Source organism: Schistocerca gregaria, chromosome 9 (assembly GCF_023897955.1).
Source record: "Schistocerca gregaria isolate iqSchGreg1 chromosome 9, iqSchGreg1.2, whole genome shotgun sequence".
Taxonomy (NCBI): Eukaryota; Metazoa; Arthropoda; class Insecta; order Orthoptera; family Acrididae; genus Schistocerca; species Schistocerca gregaria.
In genome coordinates, this window is record NC_064928.1 from 70,653,965 (window position 1) to 70,670,701 (window position 16,737).

Consider the following 16,737-nt stretch of genomic DNA (forward strand, 5'->3'; position numbering starts at 1 on the left):
TCTTTACAGACGAATGGAAAAATTAGTAGAAGCCGACCTCGGTGAAGATCAGTTAGATTCCGTAGAAATATTGGAACACGTGAGGCAATACTAACCTTACGACTTATCTTAGAAGAAAGATTTAGGAAAGGCAAATCTACGTTTCTAGCATTTGTAGACTTACAGAAAGCTTTTGACAATGTTGACTGGAATACTCTCTTTGAAATTCTAAAGGTGGCAGGGGTAAAAGACAGGGAGCGAATGGCTATTTACAATTTGTACAGAAACCAGATGGCAGTTATAAGAGTCGATGGACATGAAAGGGAAGCAGTTGTTGGGAAGGGAGTAAGACAGGGTTGTAGCCTCTCCCCAGTGTTATTCAGTCTGTATATTGAGCAAGCAGTAAAGGAAACAAAATAAAAATGCGGAGTAGGTATTAAAATCCATGGAGAAGAAATAAAAACTTTGAGGTTCGCCGATGACATTGTAATTCTGTCAGACAGCAAGGGACTTGGAAAAGCAGTTGAACGGAATGGACAGTGTCTGGAAAGGAGGATATAAGATGAACATCAACAAAAGCAAAACGAGGATAATGGAATGTAGTCGCATTAAGTCAGGTGATGATGAGGGAATTAGATTAGGAAGTGAGACACTTAAAGTAGTAAAGGAGTTTTGCTATTTGGGGGGCAAAATAACTGATGATGGTCGAAGTAGAGAGGATATAAAATGTAGACTGGCAATGGGAAGGAAAGCGTTTCTGAAGAAGAGGAATTTGTTAACATCGAGTATAGATTTAAGTGTCAGGAAGTCGTTTCTGAGAGTATTTGTATGGAGTGTAGCCATGTAAGGAAGTGAAACATGGACGATAAATAGCTTGGACAGGAAGAGAATAGAAGCTTTCGAATGTGGTGCTGCAGAAGAATGCTGAAGATTAGATGGGTAGATCACATAACTAATGAGGAGGTATTGAATAGAATTGGGGAGAAGAGGAGTTTGTGGCACAACTTGACTAGAAGAAGGGATCAGTTGGTAGGACATGTCCTGAGGCATCAAGGGACCACAAGTTTAGCATTGGAGGGCAGCGTGGAGGGTAAAAATCGTAGAGGGAGACCAAGAGATGAATACACTAAGCAGATTCAGAAGGATGTAGGTTGCAGTAAGTACTGGGAGATGAAGAAACTTGCACAGGATAGGGTAGCATGGAGAGCTGCATCAAACCAGTCTCAGGACTGAAGGCCACAACTACAACAACATGAATGAAACAAATATTTGTGAGGCCTTCTGACGACGAAACTACTAATCTTGTAAGGGTTAAGTTTGGATCAAGTTCTAAACGTAATTGGTTTCAGGATAACAATTAACATGCCTCGGTATTAAAGGAGAAGAACGCGTACCCGCCCTACATTGTATAAAGCGATAGACACTGTTGCTGTTAATACCTCGAACTACGTAGGTGCGCAAGTCATCCTTGATGGTCCATCAGTGTTCTGTGGTGGAGTTCTTAACTGATTCCCTGCAGCAAGGTAAGGGAAGGGTAACTGTGGCCCTCGTCCGTGGACCAAAAGTCGACAAAGTTCCAGCGTGTGAAAGTTTTAACAGCCGTGACGTCATCGCATACAGGACATTTCACGTGATAATAGAGACATTGGTAAATCATATTACGTGCCTTCATTCCCGTTCGTCCTGAGTACCAGGAATCATCGTAAAATACCCTCAAATGAAGACAACAGAAGAGATTCTAGCCAATGACCTGTCTGCATTAGATAATTACTTCAAAATCTGGAGACTCCAACCCAGTGTGAGTAAAACAGATGTGTGTTGCTTGCATCTAAATAAGCGGTTGGCTAACGTAAAACTGGAAGTAAGTTTCAGAGGCAGAATTCTTAGTCGTAATTGGAACCCAAAGTATCTTGGTGTCATCCTGGATCGTACACTGTGCTTCAAACAACACCTTCTTAACTTAGCTCAAAAGCTGAGGACTCGAAACAACATCCTCCATAAGCTATGCGGAACTACCTGGGCATCTTCAACAATACCCTGCGATCTTCAGCTCTGGGTTTGGTGTACTCAAGTGCTGAGTATTGTGCACCTGTTTGGATAAACAGTCATCATACAAGGCTTGTTGATACCCAGCTGAATACGACAATGCGCATAATATCTGGCGTAATCAGATCTATTCCAGTTTATTGGCTTCCACTGTTAACCGGTATAATGCCTCCTGATCTACGCAGATGAGAGAATTCCACAAGATCTCCAGGAATTCTAACCTACCCGTGCATAGCGACCTGCCACTTTTAAATTGCAAGAGATTGAAATCACGCCATCCAACTCTGCGCGATGCTGCTGACATGGTTGCTAAGAATTTAAAACCTCTTGAAGAATGGAAAAGTCGGTGGGAAGCAGTGACAGACGTGCACCTGCATAACATTTTCTCAGTTGCTAAACGTCCAAGTGTATTCGACCTACCACTCAAGACCTGGACTACCCTCAACAGAATCCGTACCGGCCACGGCCGATGCAGGGATGCTCTCTGTAAGTGGAAGAAGCTGCCTGGTCCAGCTTGTGACTGCGGGGCTGCCTACCAGACTGTCCACCACATTGTCACTGAATGCAGGATTCGGGCCTATCACGGCGCCAAAGAGGACTTCCTGCTAGCAGTGCGCTGGATTGAAGGACTGGATATTCAGTTGTAAAGACAAACTTAAGTTTCTTGTGTGTCAGTATGTTCATATGTATAGGTAATTTAATTTCATGATACGTCTGTATTATCCATACGCTAAATAATAACCCTCAAGGACATGTTTAAATTATTAATGTTGATGAAGTAGCATATTATGCTGGTGGCCTAACAGCCCAATCAATAGAAACCATAAAGGGTCGAATATTGGAAATTGTTCGTGTAGTCAGTAATTTTTGTACAGTGGTAGGAGGAGTGCCACGAATGACATATGAGAAATGCTGGCTGGTGTGGGGTGAGTGTGGAGTGGAATTTTGAAGGTCACTTTTGTACGTGTAATATGAGTTACTCGAAATCTGTGGCCTCCAGCGAAAACATATCCTAACACAAAATTTAACTACATTAAATTTCCTACAAATAGGTTTCTGTTCATTTTTCTGTAGTACTAATAGTTGACAAGTGGCAAGTGAGAGAATATGAAAGCCTCGCTCTCGATTTTTAAAGGCCAGTTATAACATTGCGGGTTGCGTCAAACGACAGCGGTAGGGGCAGCTGACTCGCGCTGTGCAACAACTTGCAGGAGTGAAGGGGGAAAAACCAAACGAACAAAAATAAAGTAGATATTAATTTTACTGTAAGAAACATAACAATCCTATCATTGACCTACGACAAGGTTCATTCCTCTCATTGATGTCAAATAGCAAATCTCGCAAGTGAAAGTCGTGCATTTAATTTAGCAATCACTGTGCCGTATTTGTCAGCACACATTTCCATTCGCGGCACAGGAACTGACGAGCAGCCCGTGTCCTCAATATTTTGTGGCACCAAGTCCTTAACACACTTCAGTTTCTCCAGACCGCTCACAAAGACACACGACTCCGATAGTGCAGCTGAGCGTAAAGTGTCCAGTGTTGCCTCCAGCGATACAAAAGCTGAGTCAGTACTGCGATGGTGGTGATTTTCAGTTAACCATTGTGCTGAAGCTGTACCCGGCTCGCAGCGCATTGTGCACTGCAGACTGAAGTCTCCAGAAGCAACTTCAGTACTTCGAGCACCACTCAACGTCTGAAAAGCTAGTTCTTCTGCAACAGATTGATTTTCTTTGGTGCGGAATCTTTGGCAGTGTACACGTTACTGGAAAAGAAAATATTGCAATGAACAATCACATACTACAAAAAAGGTTTCCCTTAGTAATTTTTGAGAATATGTCTCTTGGAGAACAGCGGTTTTTTTACTTAGTAATGAACATGAACAGCCACAACCGCAAGAAACCTCTCTTTTTTTATGAGGTTACCTGTTTCGGCCAGTTTTTGACCGTCTTCAGACCTGCCACCATGACGGTAGACTGTGGCAGTGAAAGCAGCAGGCGCTATGTCTCCACTGCTCAAGCAGTTAGCAGCGTTCGTGGAGACATAGCGCTTGTTACTTTCACCGCCACAGTCTACCGTGCTGGTGCCAGATCTGAAGACGGTAAAAAAAAAGAAAAAGTAAAGAAGTTTCTTGCGGACGTGACTGTTCATGGTCATTCCCATAATTTGGGTAAGATGTCTACCTCCTGCAATACGCGCACATATGCCGTGAGAAGAGAACGGAAACGAGAGTCAAGTTGCAACTCATATACAGCTCCCAGTTGCGTCCGCGATCTAGAAATTGCGAGAAGTGCCTTGCCAGCATGTATTTCTATCGCCGCATTCCTCTTCAGAGTCTGGGAAGGAAAACTGCACATTGGTCGCTTCCTACACGATCTCAACTGCCATAATATAAGTATGTACTCTGAAGCGCCAAAGAAAGTGGTAGACGCATGCGTATTCAAATACAGAGATATGAAATACAAGACGACAAGTGTGTGGCGAATTTCTCAGATCGGTTACTCCTGCTACAACGACAGGTTATCAAGATTTATGTGCCTGCCAGGAGGTTTCATATCAGCTCACACTCCGCTGCAGAGTGAAAGTCTCATTCTGGAAACATCCCCCAGGCTGTGGCTAAGCCATGTCTCCGCAGTATCCTTTCTTTCAGGAGTGCTAGTTCTGCAAGGTTCGCAGGAGAACTTCTGTAAATGTTGCAAGGTAGGAGACGAGATACTGGCAGAAGTAAAGCTGTGAGTACCGGGCGTGAGTCGTGCTTCGGTAGCTCAGATGGTAGAGCTCTTGCCCGCGAAAGGCAAAGGTCCCGAGTTCGAGTCTCGGTCGGGCACACAGTTTTAATCTGCCAGGAAGTTTCATATCAGCGCACACTCCGCTGCAGAGTGAAAGTCTCATTCTGGAAACATCCCCCAGGCTGTGGCTAAGCCATGTCTCCGCAGTATCCTTTCTTTCAGGAGTGCTAGTTCTGCAAGTTTCGCAGGAGAACTTCTGTAAATGTTGGAAGGTAGGAGACGAGATACTGGCAGAAGTAAAGCTGTGAGTACCGGGCGTGAGTCGTGCTTCAGTAGCTCAGATGGTAGAGCTCTTGCCTGCGAAAGGCAAAGGTACCGAGTTCGAGTCTCGGTCGGGCACACAGTTTTAATCTGCCAGGAAGTTTCAAGATTTAAGTGGGTTTGAACGTGGTGTCATAGTCGGCGCTCGAGCGTTGAGACACAGCACCTCCGAGGTAGCGATGAAGTGGAGATTTTCGCTTACGACCATTTCACGAGTATACCGTGAATATCAGGAATCTGTAAAACATCAAATCTCCGACATCGCTGCAGCTGGAAAAAGATCCTGCAAGAACAGGACCAACGACGACTGAAGAGAATCTTTCAACGTGACAGAAGTGCAATGCTTTCGCAAATTGCTGCAGATTTCAATGCTGGGTCATCAACAAGTGTCACGTGCGAACCATACAACGGAACATCATCGATGTGGGCTTTCGGAGCCAAATGACTACTTGTGTACCCTTGATGACTGCCTGACACAAAGCTTTACGCCTCGCCTGGGCACTTCAACGCCGACATTGGACTGTTGATGACTGAAAACATGTTGCCTGGTTGGACGAGTCTCGTTTCAAAGTGTGTCGAGCAGATGGACTTGTACAGGTATGGAGACAATCCATGGACACTGTTCAAGCTGGTGGAAAGTCTGTAATGGCGTGGGGCATGTGCAGTTGGAGTCATATGGGGCCTTTGGTATGTCTAGATACGACTCTGACAGGTGACATGTATATAAGCTTCCTGTCAGATCATCCGCATCCATTCATGTCCATTGTGTATTCTGACAGACTTGGGGAATTCCAGCAGGACAATGCGACACCCCACACGTCCAGAATTGCTACAGAGTGGCTCCAGGACCACTCTTCTGAATTTAAACACTTCCGCTGGCCTCCAAACTCCCCAGAAATGAACATTGTCGAGCATATCTGGGGTGCCTTGCAACGTGTTGTTTAGAAAAGATCTCCTCCCCTACGTACTCTTAAGCTACGTTTACACTGAGGGAATTTTCGCAGAGAATTGTGCACGGCACATGTAGCCGATGAGGTGTGCCACATGTTACTACTTCCTGACACATGTGTCTGCCAGAATTCCGAGAAATACTCTGTTCTGGCACATGTGCCTGTATCCGCTCGCTGATCGAAAACATGGCGCGAATCCCTGATACATTTTCTACTGCGCATACGCAGTTCACAGGCAGATTCGTTGCGTTGCATCTTGGGTACAAGTAATCAGTTGCGTGTAGGAGGAGGTTAGGTTTTAGTAGTATTCTGTATCAGTCCTTAAATATCAATCTTCAAAGATGGAGTGGACGAAAAATAATACTCTGAAAGTTATTGTAGAATTTCGTGAAAGGCGTTCGTTGTGGGATCCCACATTCCCCGATTTCAAAAACAGAAACGCCAAACGAGATGCAATTCACGATCTTGCGTGTTTATTCGAGGTTTCCGATAAGGAGATGGACAGTAAATTACATAACCCGAGGTCAAAATTCCTCAGGGAATTCAATAAATGTGTTTCTTTGAAGACATCAGGTTCTGGAAGAGAAGAGATTTACTCATAAAAATGGCATGCCTTCGAATCGTTGCTCTTCCTAAAGGGTATAAACAAACCAAGAACGAGTTAATCCACGTTTGAGGTAAGTTATAGCATATTTGTTTTACATAATTTTTGTCAAAAATATTTATTTACATAACAATCAGGAATGTAACTGTGTTGTTTACACTTGTGGACGGAAAAAGAAAGCATTTCCTATTAATTTGATATTCATCACTGAACTAAGCAAGCAAATATTGCCACTCCGCTTGTCTGTCCTTCGTCGGTGACAAAATATTCAAAAAACTAATTCCTCACTTGCATCACGTCTTCGGCAACATTTCTACCCGTTCTTGGTAGTGATGTGAGTGGCTGGTGGTCTCTGCATCTCCCAGGTTCTATGGTCCCTCGTTCTATATTTTCATAATTGAAACTGCCTGGGGGCGAATAAATTATGCGAGCTTCTCGATTTCTTCTTATGAAATTGTGGAGATAAATGGTGCACAAAGTTAGATTCTTGCTTTGTGGGGATCGAGGTGAATCGTTTTTCGAAGAACACGGAAGACTGATGGTAATATGCCGAAGGCTTTTTCTATAACTCGACGGCTCTACTGGGCCTGTAATTATATATTCTTTCTTTGCTGCCTTTGTTATGACTCCCTGGGAAGGGCTTCATGACGTGTTGTTGTAATGCAAAGACATCTTCAGCAACAATTACGTAGGGTGTAGACAGTGTTCTTCCAGACACAGATTTCGACCAGGCTGGTACATGCAGCGCACCTGATTGAAGGGCTTTGTTTGAAGGTTGTACGATTAAATACACCTCCATCTGATATACGTCCTTGTACTCCCACATCTGCATAAAGAAACTGGTAGTTGGCATCTACTAATGCTTCCAGCATGTGCAGGATTAACTATTTATACGCGTTTACCATCAAACGCCCCTATGCAGTGAGGATAGTTCCAGCAAATCTCAAATTCTCGTGCAATTTGCTTCCACTGTGCTTCAGAATTCTGTACCTGAAAAAAAGAAACAAAAAATCTGAAGAATGTTTTTCCTTTTTTTTAGTGGACATCGGAAGAGAGAAGTGAAGATTACACAATAGAGCCTTCAAGTCAACCGCGGAAGGAGGCCAAAATTATCAACGGTAATCTAAACACAACAGATGATGCTGCATACGAGGTGCTCAAGCACCCTAGCCAGCACCTTCTAGGGAAAAAGGGCGACAAGTTCACGTCGTCTTCAAAATACGTTGAATGTCAAGTGAGAGAAATACAGAACAATAAACGTTTAATTATTTTACAAAAGAAGATACAAGATTTGATCTTCGAAGCAAAAGTGGAACAGCTAGAAGAATTTGAGTGTACAAGTGAAGTAACTGAATTGAACTTTGAGAGGGTCAGTCCGAAAATGTATATATTTTTTTAGAAGATAACTGAAGTTGTCAAGTAGTAATAGCTTTTTTATTTTAAATTTTAAGTATATTTTTAAATAAAAGATAGATAAAGATAACGGTTCCTACCTTAATTTCTCCTTGAAGTGCCTTTTTTATAGCTTGACACACTTTTGGTATTATTTGACTGATTTTGAATTTGGAAAGCCTATGCATGTACATCAACGAGCTATATGAATCCGCAAAAACTAAAAAGCGTAATGTAACGGCAAGTTGTTCAGCAGGAGTTAAAGCATCTCGAAAATTTGTGTTCTTCAATGTGTAGTCTTGGCGAGTCATATTTATTAATACTTCAAAGTCCGTCGTAGACGTACGAACAAAATTTTTGAAACCCTGTACGTCTTGAGCTGTTAGGTCACTCATCACTGAACTGTAAGCTCCATGGCTACACCGTTTATTGAGAAAATAACACACCCACCATCTACGTTCCTTTCTCCAATTTTTATTGTCCCGTTTTACAATTAGATTTACAGCGCTAGCGCACAGAAATGAAAGGTCTGCGTCGACGCCATGTTCCGTGAAACTGACGCGCTACACGTCGCCAGTGAGAAAGCTCTACCTGGCTACTTGTGCCGGGCACATCTCCCTAGTCTGGGTCGCGATATACACGTGCCGAGATACTTTTCTCCGCGACTTGTGCCGGGTACACATCTCCGCGACAAATCCCTCAGTGTAAACGTAGCTTACGGATTTATGGACAGCCTTGCAGGATTCATGGTGTCACTTCCCTCCAGCACTACTTCAGACGCTAGTAAAGTACATGCCGTGTCGTGTTGCGGCTCTTCTGCGTGCTCGTGGGGACCCTATACGATATTAGGCAGGTGCACCAATTTCTGTGGCTCTTCAGTGTATGTGTACTATGCTCCGTATGTAAAAATTTTCTTATCGCATTAAATTTCCGGTATATTGGTACGTCTGCTCAAGGCATCATTGCTGTAACAGAATCGTAAATAACCACACATTATGCTACTGTATCTTTTGGGAATGGTGATTTTGTTTGCATATCAATTCTCATATCAGTGACAGATGATATCAGTCTTTCATCATATTGATACGAACAGTCGATGAAATGTGTTGGGAACTTATGAAATTCTGTGTAGTTCAAGATAGAATTCCTCCATATCTCTCTCTCTCTCTCTCTCTCTCTCTCTCTCCATTACGGCGACAGAAAACTGCAGTACTTTTCGTACGCTTGGGAAGAATTCGTTGTGTTAAATCGACTGAATAATTTTTTTTAAAGGTATGTCGACGAATTCAGATATACCTTCAACTGTTTTATGTTTATTTCATCGAATATTCCGCAGCCGTTAGAAATCAGATCACTGTTTGACTGAATAGCTAAAATGGCATATATTGTTGCTTAGAGTGCTGTACTGGGCCTTGCCCATGAACTAATTTTTGTTGCAATGCATTCACTTTAATCCCAGTGACGGAATGCCAGACTCGTACCATTTTTACTCTTTCGTGGACACTCGTACATGTGGTATTTCCCAGTACAGTATTTCGAACACAATTTTCTAATTTATATTCGTTTTATCTGAGGTGATACAATCAGTGTCTTGCCTATTGCCAATCAGGACAAGTTCATGGCGAGTGTTTAAAATAATCTTCCTGTAATTCTCTGCGAACTCAAGTGCCATACTGAATGGGATGCAGAACCTGAAACTTCCATCATTAGCAACAAATTCCTTTACTACATCTCTCGTTCTACCAGCATTCTGCAATGTGATTACCTCACTTGGCATAAAAGATGCATAGTTCCTTCATTGGCGTCGCAGTTCCTGAATTGCGCACGTGATAAATAATTTAGTTATTCTAACGATGCTGAGTCGCTGAAAAGAAGTGAAACGCACAGGTTTTATTTAAGTCAATGTCAGCAGCTTTCTGTGTTCCTGTTCCATCGAAAAGTCTTCCTTCAGTGTTCAGATGACTCCCACAAGACAGTAGGTGCGTGTTTTCATTTTGAATTAAGATCTGTATGTAATTATGATATTCAAAGCGAAAAATAGTGGTCGCATACAGTATGTAACTCATCAGAATCTTCTTCTTCTTCTTCTTCTTCTTCTTCACTCACCACAGTCTCAAACAAGAGTTTACAGAGAATGATGATAGCATTTATAGTGCTGTCTACTGTAGTGGTGGTAATGATATTTGTCGATTGCAAGAACTTAACACATTTTCGCTTGCTTGATCTTCTATTCAGACACAACGAGCTGCCTATGTGCAGCGCCTATTACGTTACCGTAAGTGCAACGGAACAACTATTATTCATCGAAATCAACAAGATTTCCCTCTTGATCTGCAACTGAAACGTACCTTACCATGATTGGCATGTCAGTGGCCGGATTTGGTGATCACACAATCGTGTACCTAGATGGTACTGTATGAAAGAACTGACGTAACGTTTGCAGAAGCAGTGCTACAGTCAACACATAGGAATTACCTTCCTGAGAATTTACTGGCTTTTCTGCTGTCATTAAGGCTTATTTATCAATCACATTTCTCTCAAAACCTAAACCTGACTCTATATTATTATCCAGCTTAAAATCAGCATGTACATTATTCCTCATCTCATGTATCTGAGAGTTTATTGCAACTGATGTTCAATTTTACACTGAGTTTTTCTCCACATCGTGTTTCTAGTAATTCTGGGCATTTTTTGATTCTGTCTCCCTGAAGAAGTGAGTTCATAAGTGCAAAGTTTAATTGTAACTCTGTGCAGAATTGTTTCTCAGCGTAATATTTTGTTTGGAACTGTAGACGAATTAGGCTGAGAAGGATATTTCGCATGTTTGATGAGACAAAGCGTGGCGTTAAGGACGGACGTTTTGACTTTTTCTGATAGACTTAACGTTAACGACGTTGGATGGCATCCATTGTGATTCTGTCAGTTACCTAATTTATATAAAGTCCAGAAACTTTAAACAAAGGTGGGTGCACCTATGCATTTAAGGTGATTGAAACATATTCCAATCATACATAGCTGTATAGTTTCTGGAGTGCCTCAGTATTTCTGGAGGAGGTTGTTAATTTGCTGAAGCTATCGAAGTAGAGGAAAGGTGCCTATTATGCGATAGTTCCCTAATATGAGACACCCCAACTGTGCTCATGGTAGACGTTGCACTCTGGTGGAGAGTTTCTTAAACACGTCTATTGCGTGTCGCGTATTACGATGCCTATCGCATATTGGGTGAACTCGTTCTATCACGATTTGTTACATGTAATTTACGCAATACTCTCATGAGATAACAATATTTTGTCATTTATTGTAGTAAAATTTTCGCAACTGCGTTTATTTTAATTCGATTTAATTATCATAAACAGGGATTACTTTGACTAGTCATATTATCAGAAATTGGAATGTTTTCTGGAACTTTCTCTCATGGCAGTATTTTGCTCAGAAGTTGATCAATATTACTCCAAATTTAAAGTACTCTGTTCACAGCACTTATAAAAATAATCTAACAAATAAAATCGTAGAAGTTCAAGTCCTTTAAGAAGTATGTCTGATTATTGTATTTATTCTTTGTAGATGGCATTGGCACTTAAAAGGAAAACGTGGGATAAAGACGCCGTGGCTCGTGCCATTATATGTGGGAGAAATGGCGAGAAGGGGTACTTAAAACCCTCAAAAGCTTTTTCTGTACCAAAACGTAGTTTGGAAAGGTATGTGAAGGATAAAACTCGAACACCCGAGAAGCTGGTTGGTGTTAATCTTGGCAGAAGGCCTGTTCTCTCATCTCAACTGGATGATGAACTAGTGTAATACTGCCTTGCAATGGAAGAGCGATTTTATGCTCTTAAATGTAAAGACATACGAAGCACGGCCTTCCAGTTAGCTGTAAGGAATAGGCTGAAGAATCCCTTCAATTTAGAAAAGGCTTCAGAAGGAAAGAAATGGCTCCGAGCTTTCCTTAAGAGACATCCCATTTTATCAATGAGCACTCCTCAGGGTCTTGCAGCAGCAAGAGTGAAAGCTTTCACTGTAGAAAATGTGGGGAGATTTTTTGATATTTACGAATCTGTGCTATCTAAAGTCAACCATAACCCGCTTCGAGTCTTCAATGTTGACGAAGCTGGGATGACGTCCGTGCAGCACAAACACAGCAAGGTTATTGCTATGAAAGGGAAGAGACAAGTTGCTGCCTTGACTTCAGCAGAAAGGGGAAATCCCATCACAGTTGTAACATGTATGAGCGCAGCTGGCACTTACGTTCCACCACTGATCGTCTTCCCAAGGAAGAATATGAAGCAGGAATTGATGGACGGTGCACCTGCAGGATCAATATCAGCTTGTCATCCAAATGGCTGGGTACAAACTTACTTTTGTACTCAGTGGTTTGATCATTTTGTGAGTCATGTAAAGCCATCTTCAAATGACACTGTAATTTTGATTCTTGATGGACATTATTCTCTCACAAAGACTCTCGATGTGTTAGATAAAGCACGTGAAAACAATGTTAATATTCTATGTTTTCCACGTCACTCAACGCATAAAATGCAGCCACTTGACTCCGGATTTATGGGGCCTTTGAAAACCTACTATGCCCTAGAGATAGAAACGTGGTTGGCAAGTAACCCAGGTCGTGTTATCACACCATTATTAATAACCAGGTTATTTGGGGCAGCTTACAACCGAGTAGCAACAATGGAAGCATCTGTGAATGCCTTCAGAAAAACAGGTATCATCCCATGCAACAGATACATCTTTAGGGAACTAATTTTCATTTCATCGCCATGTTGACGCTCTTCAAGAAAGAGATGTCAAAAACGAAAATGAAACTACTGATGCAGATGGTCAAGCAGTCAGCCCGGCAGACTTCTCCCACACATCGCAAAACCACGTGGAGATAGTCAAATTGGTCAAACATGGCGTTCGTGCTCTGCTGCGTTACAGCTTCAACTCCTTATGTGGAACAGCTTCAACAGTCTAAACAGAAGAAATCAGAGGCTGAAGCTAAGAAAGCAGCCAGAAAGTTATTTGGAGAGAAGAGTGGAAAATCTTCAAATCGTACACCTAAAGGAGAAGAATCGTCTAGTGACTCGGCATCCTATGTCCATCTTGATGACAGTGGGGATTCAGACAGCAGCGATCTACATCTACATCTACATGACTAATCTGCAATTCACATTTAAGTGCTTGGCAGAGGGTTCATCGAACCACAATCATACTATCTCTCTACTATTCCACTCCCGAACAGCGAGCGGGAAAAACGAACACCTAAACCTTTCTGTTCGAGCTCTGATTTCTCTTATTTTATTTTGATGATCATTCCTACCTATGTAGGTTGGGCTCAACAAAATATTTTCGCATTCCGAAGAGAAAGTTGGTGACTGAAATTTCGTAAAAAGGTCTCGCCGCGACGAAAAACGTCTATGCTGTAATGACTTCCATCCCAACTCGTGTATCATATCTGCCACACTCTCTCCCCTATAACGCGATAATACAAAACGAGCTGCCCTTTTTTGCACCCTTTCGATGTCCTCCGTCAATCCCACCTGGTAAGGATCCCACACCGCGCAGCAATATTCTAACAGAGGACGAACGAGTGTAGTGTAAGCTGTCTCTTTAGTGGACTTGTTGCATCTTCTAAGTGTCCTGCCAATGAAACGCAACCTTTGGCTCGCCTTCCCGACAATATTATCTATGTGGTCCTTCCAACTGAAGTTGTTCGTAATTTTAACACCCAGGTACTTAGTTGAATTGAGAGCCTTGAGAATTGTACTATTTATCGAGTAATCGAATTCCAACGGATTTCTTTTGGAACTCATGTGGATCATCTCACACTTTTCGTTATTTAGCGTCAACTGCCACCTGACACACCATACAGCAATCTTTTCTAAATCGCTTTGCAGCTGATACTGGTCTTCGGATGACCTTACTAGACGGTAAATTACAGCATCATCTGCGAACAGTCTAAGAGAACTGCTCAGATTGTCACACAGGTCATTTATATAGATCAGGAACAGTAGAGGTCCCAAGACGCTTCCCTGGGGAACACCTGATATCACTTCAGTTTTACTCGATGATTTGCCGTCTATTACTACGAACTGCGACCTTCCTGACAGGAAATCACGAAGCGATGACGATGACGCAGAGTGTCTGTCCTGTACTGGCCTGTACTGGCCGCTTTTCTAACGAGAAACACGGGGAGAAGTGGGCACAGTGCACGAAATGTTATCTCTGTTCCCATGAAGACTGCGGTGTCACAGAAGACAATTTTGTGGAAATCGGATTACCAGCAAAAAATACGAAGCAGCTGGAAAAGAAGAACATAAGCTCTCAGCTTATCCATTGACCAAAGACGAATGCACAATCTGTGTCTGAAAGATGCTTGATGTAAGTTCAACAACAGAAATGAGACGTATGCACATAAACACTCATTACCAGAACCTGTTATAAACGCAATGAAGCTCACATTCAGTTTTCTTGCGAACCTTGATTTATTGAGGAAGTGCCTTCAAGGAAAGACACAAAATGCAAATGAAAGCCTCAATAATTTAACTTGGATTAGATGCTCAAAAAGAACATTCTGTGGACTTTAACTACTCAAAATAGGTGTCTATGATGCAGTTTTGTGACAATAACAGAAATAATGGCGGAATTGAAGTGCTGAAGAGAGTTGGTATAGATCCTGGAGTGTTTACAACAAAAGCATTTTACAACATCGACGAAATCAGGGTCAAGAAAGCTAACAGATCAGTGTCTTACGTGCAAATACAGACCACGCAGATTTCAAGGGGAGAGAAGGCAAACCTGGAAGACGAGGAGTATCAGTATGGAGGATTTTAATATTGAGGTGAGCTTATTACATGTAGACGTTTGAGAAGAAAATCTTTGATCCTCATTTTCTCTGTTTTATATTTTTTACGTTTTTAGAAGACTTTTCTCGTAATGTATATGCTCTAATTGTAAAATGTAAACTTTCACGGCCGGAACTGTCATGATTAATAAAATTCTTTTCCGGGCTATTATGCCGTGGTCTGATGGATTTCGCATTGTAACCCAACGTTTCGTCCCCATCTGTGGCGTCTGCTTCACATCTCCTGTGCAGCAACCTACGTAAATTTAAGTATTAAGTGTATTTTTCTTACTTGTCACTTCTTCTACCGTGTGTTTTTGCTTGTAGGAAGCTTTAATTGTCGAGTGCTAGTAATAGCGTTCCATAGATTTCGTGTTTGTTTTGAACTCCCTTTAGCCAACCATAGTGCCAGTAGTGCTAGTGTTTGTTTTGAATACAGTCTAGAGACAGGTAGTGCTATTTTTATTGTTTTCAACAAGGAGTGTCTAGTAACCACAGTTTTGTCAGCTATCAGCCGCCTTTAGTGAATTAGCAGTCTAGTTAAAAGTTGATGAACTCTCTACAGTACATTGATTTCTTAGGATGGATAGGATGTGTGACTGATGTGTATGGAGGAGGTGGCCACTGTTCGCGAACAGCTGAGCGTGTTGATGACCGCGGTCATCCGTCTTCGAGCTGCTGCCTCGGAGTGTAGTGGCAGTGGGGAGTCTGGTGCGTCGCATGGTATACCCCAGGTGTTAGATGCTTCACCCACAGTCCCTGCTGTAGAGACATCTTCGCGGGTACTGGGCGGGGTTGGGCCAACCTCTCCCCAAGGGCAGTGGCGGGTTCAGCGGCGTTCGCAGCGTACGAGGCGGAGGGTAAATGTGCAGGCTGGCCGTGTGGCATCGCCCGCTCTGCCTGTGAGTGGACATGTGGCCGCTCCTTCAGCAAGGTCCGAGTAGCCACACGGGGGGGAGGAGTTTATTACTGATTGGGAGCTCCAACGTTAGGCGGGTGATGGAGCCCCTTATGGAAATAGCGTAAAGGTCGGGGAAGAAGGCCAGTGTTCACTCTGTCTGCTTGCCGGGAGGTCTCATCCGAGACGTGGAGGGGGCCCCGCCGGCGGCGATAGAGAGCACTGGGTGCACCCGACTGCAAAGTGTTGCTCATGTCGGCACCAATGACTCCTGCCGTCTGGGTTCAGAGGTCATCCTCAGTTCGTACAGGCGGTTGGCGGAGTTGGTGAAGGCGGAAAGCCTCGCTCGCAGGGTGGAATCTGAGCTAACGATTTGTAGTATCGTTCCCAGAGCCGATCGCGGTCCTCTGGTTTGGAGCCGAGTGGAAGGGAAAAACCAGAGGCTCAAACGATTCTGTGGAGATCTGGGGTGCAAATTTCTCGACCTTCGCTATCGGGTGGAGAAATATAGGGTCCCCATTGAATAAGTCTGACGTGTACTACACACAGGAAGCGGCTACAAGGGTAGCGGAGTACGTGTGGGGTGCACATGTGGGTTTTTTAGGTTAGAGAATTCCCTCCCTAGGCCCGAAAGACGCCTCCTGAGACGCGGCAAGGTAGGAGTAGGCAAAATGCAACAGGGAATAACAAAATTAATATCGTAACAGTAAACTGCAGGAGCGTCTATAGAAAGGTCCCAGATCTGCTCTCATTAATAAACGGTCAAAATGCCCATATAGTACTAGGGACAGAAAGTTGGCTGAAACCAGATGTAAACAGTAATGAAATTCTAAACTCAGATTGCAGTGTATACCGCAGACACAGGCAGGACAGTGAAGGGGGAGGTGTGTTTGTAGCGATAAAAAGTGCTATAGTATTGAAGGAAATAGACGGAGATGCGAAGTGTGAAAATATTTCGAGTAGATTTCCCGACCATGTTACAG

The 16,737-nt window shown here is 42.9% G+C and overlaps 1 protein-coding gene across 22 annotated transcripts in view; it reads left to right on the forward strand.

The window, feature by feature from the left end:
* LOC126291418 (zinc finger protein 501-like) overlaps window positions 1-16,737 on the forward strand; it is a 235,455-nt gene that overhangs the window by 156,255 nt on the left and 62,463 nt on the right. For 2 of the 22 annotated variants that reach the window (XM_049984927.1, XM_049984929.1), the window contains one exon: window positions 7,669-7,747. The exons of 18 other annotated variants lie outside the window; for them this stretch is intronic. In XM_049984927.1, the coding sequence (XP_049840884.1) occupies window positions 7,669-7,747 (79 nt within the window). Of the gene's footprint in view, window positions 1-7,668; window positions 8,113-16,737 lie in introns of those variants that run through there. 2 more of the 22 variants (XM_049984930.1, XM_049984926.1) reach the window with 2 other exon arrangements.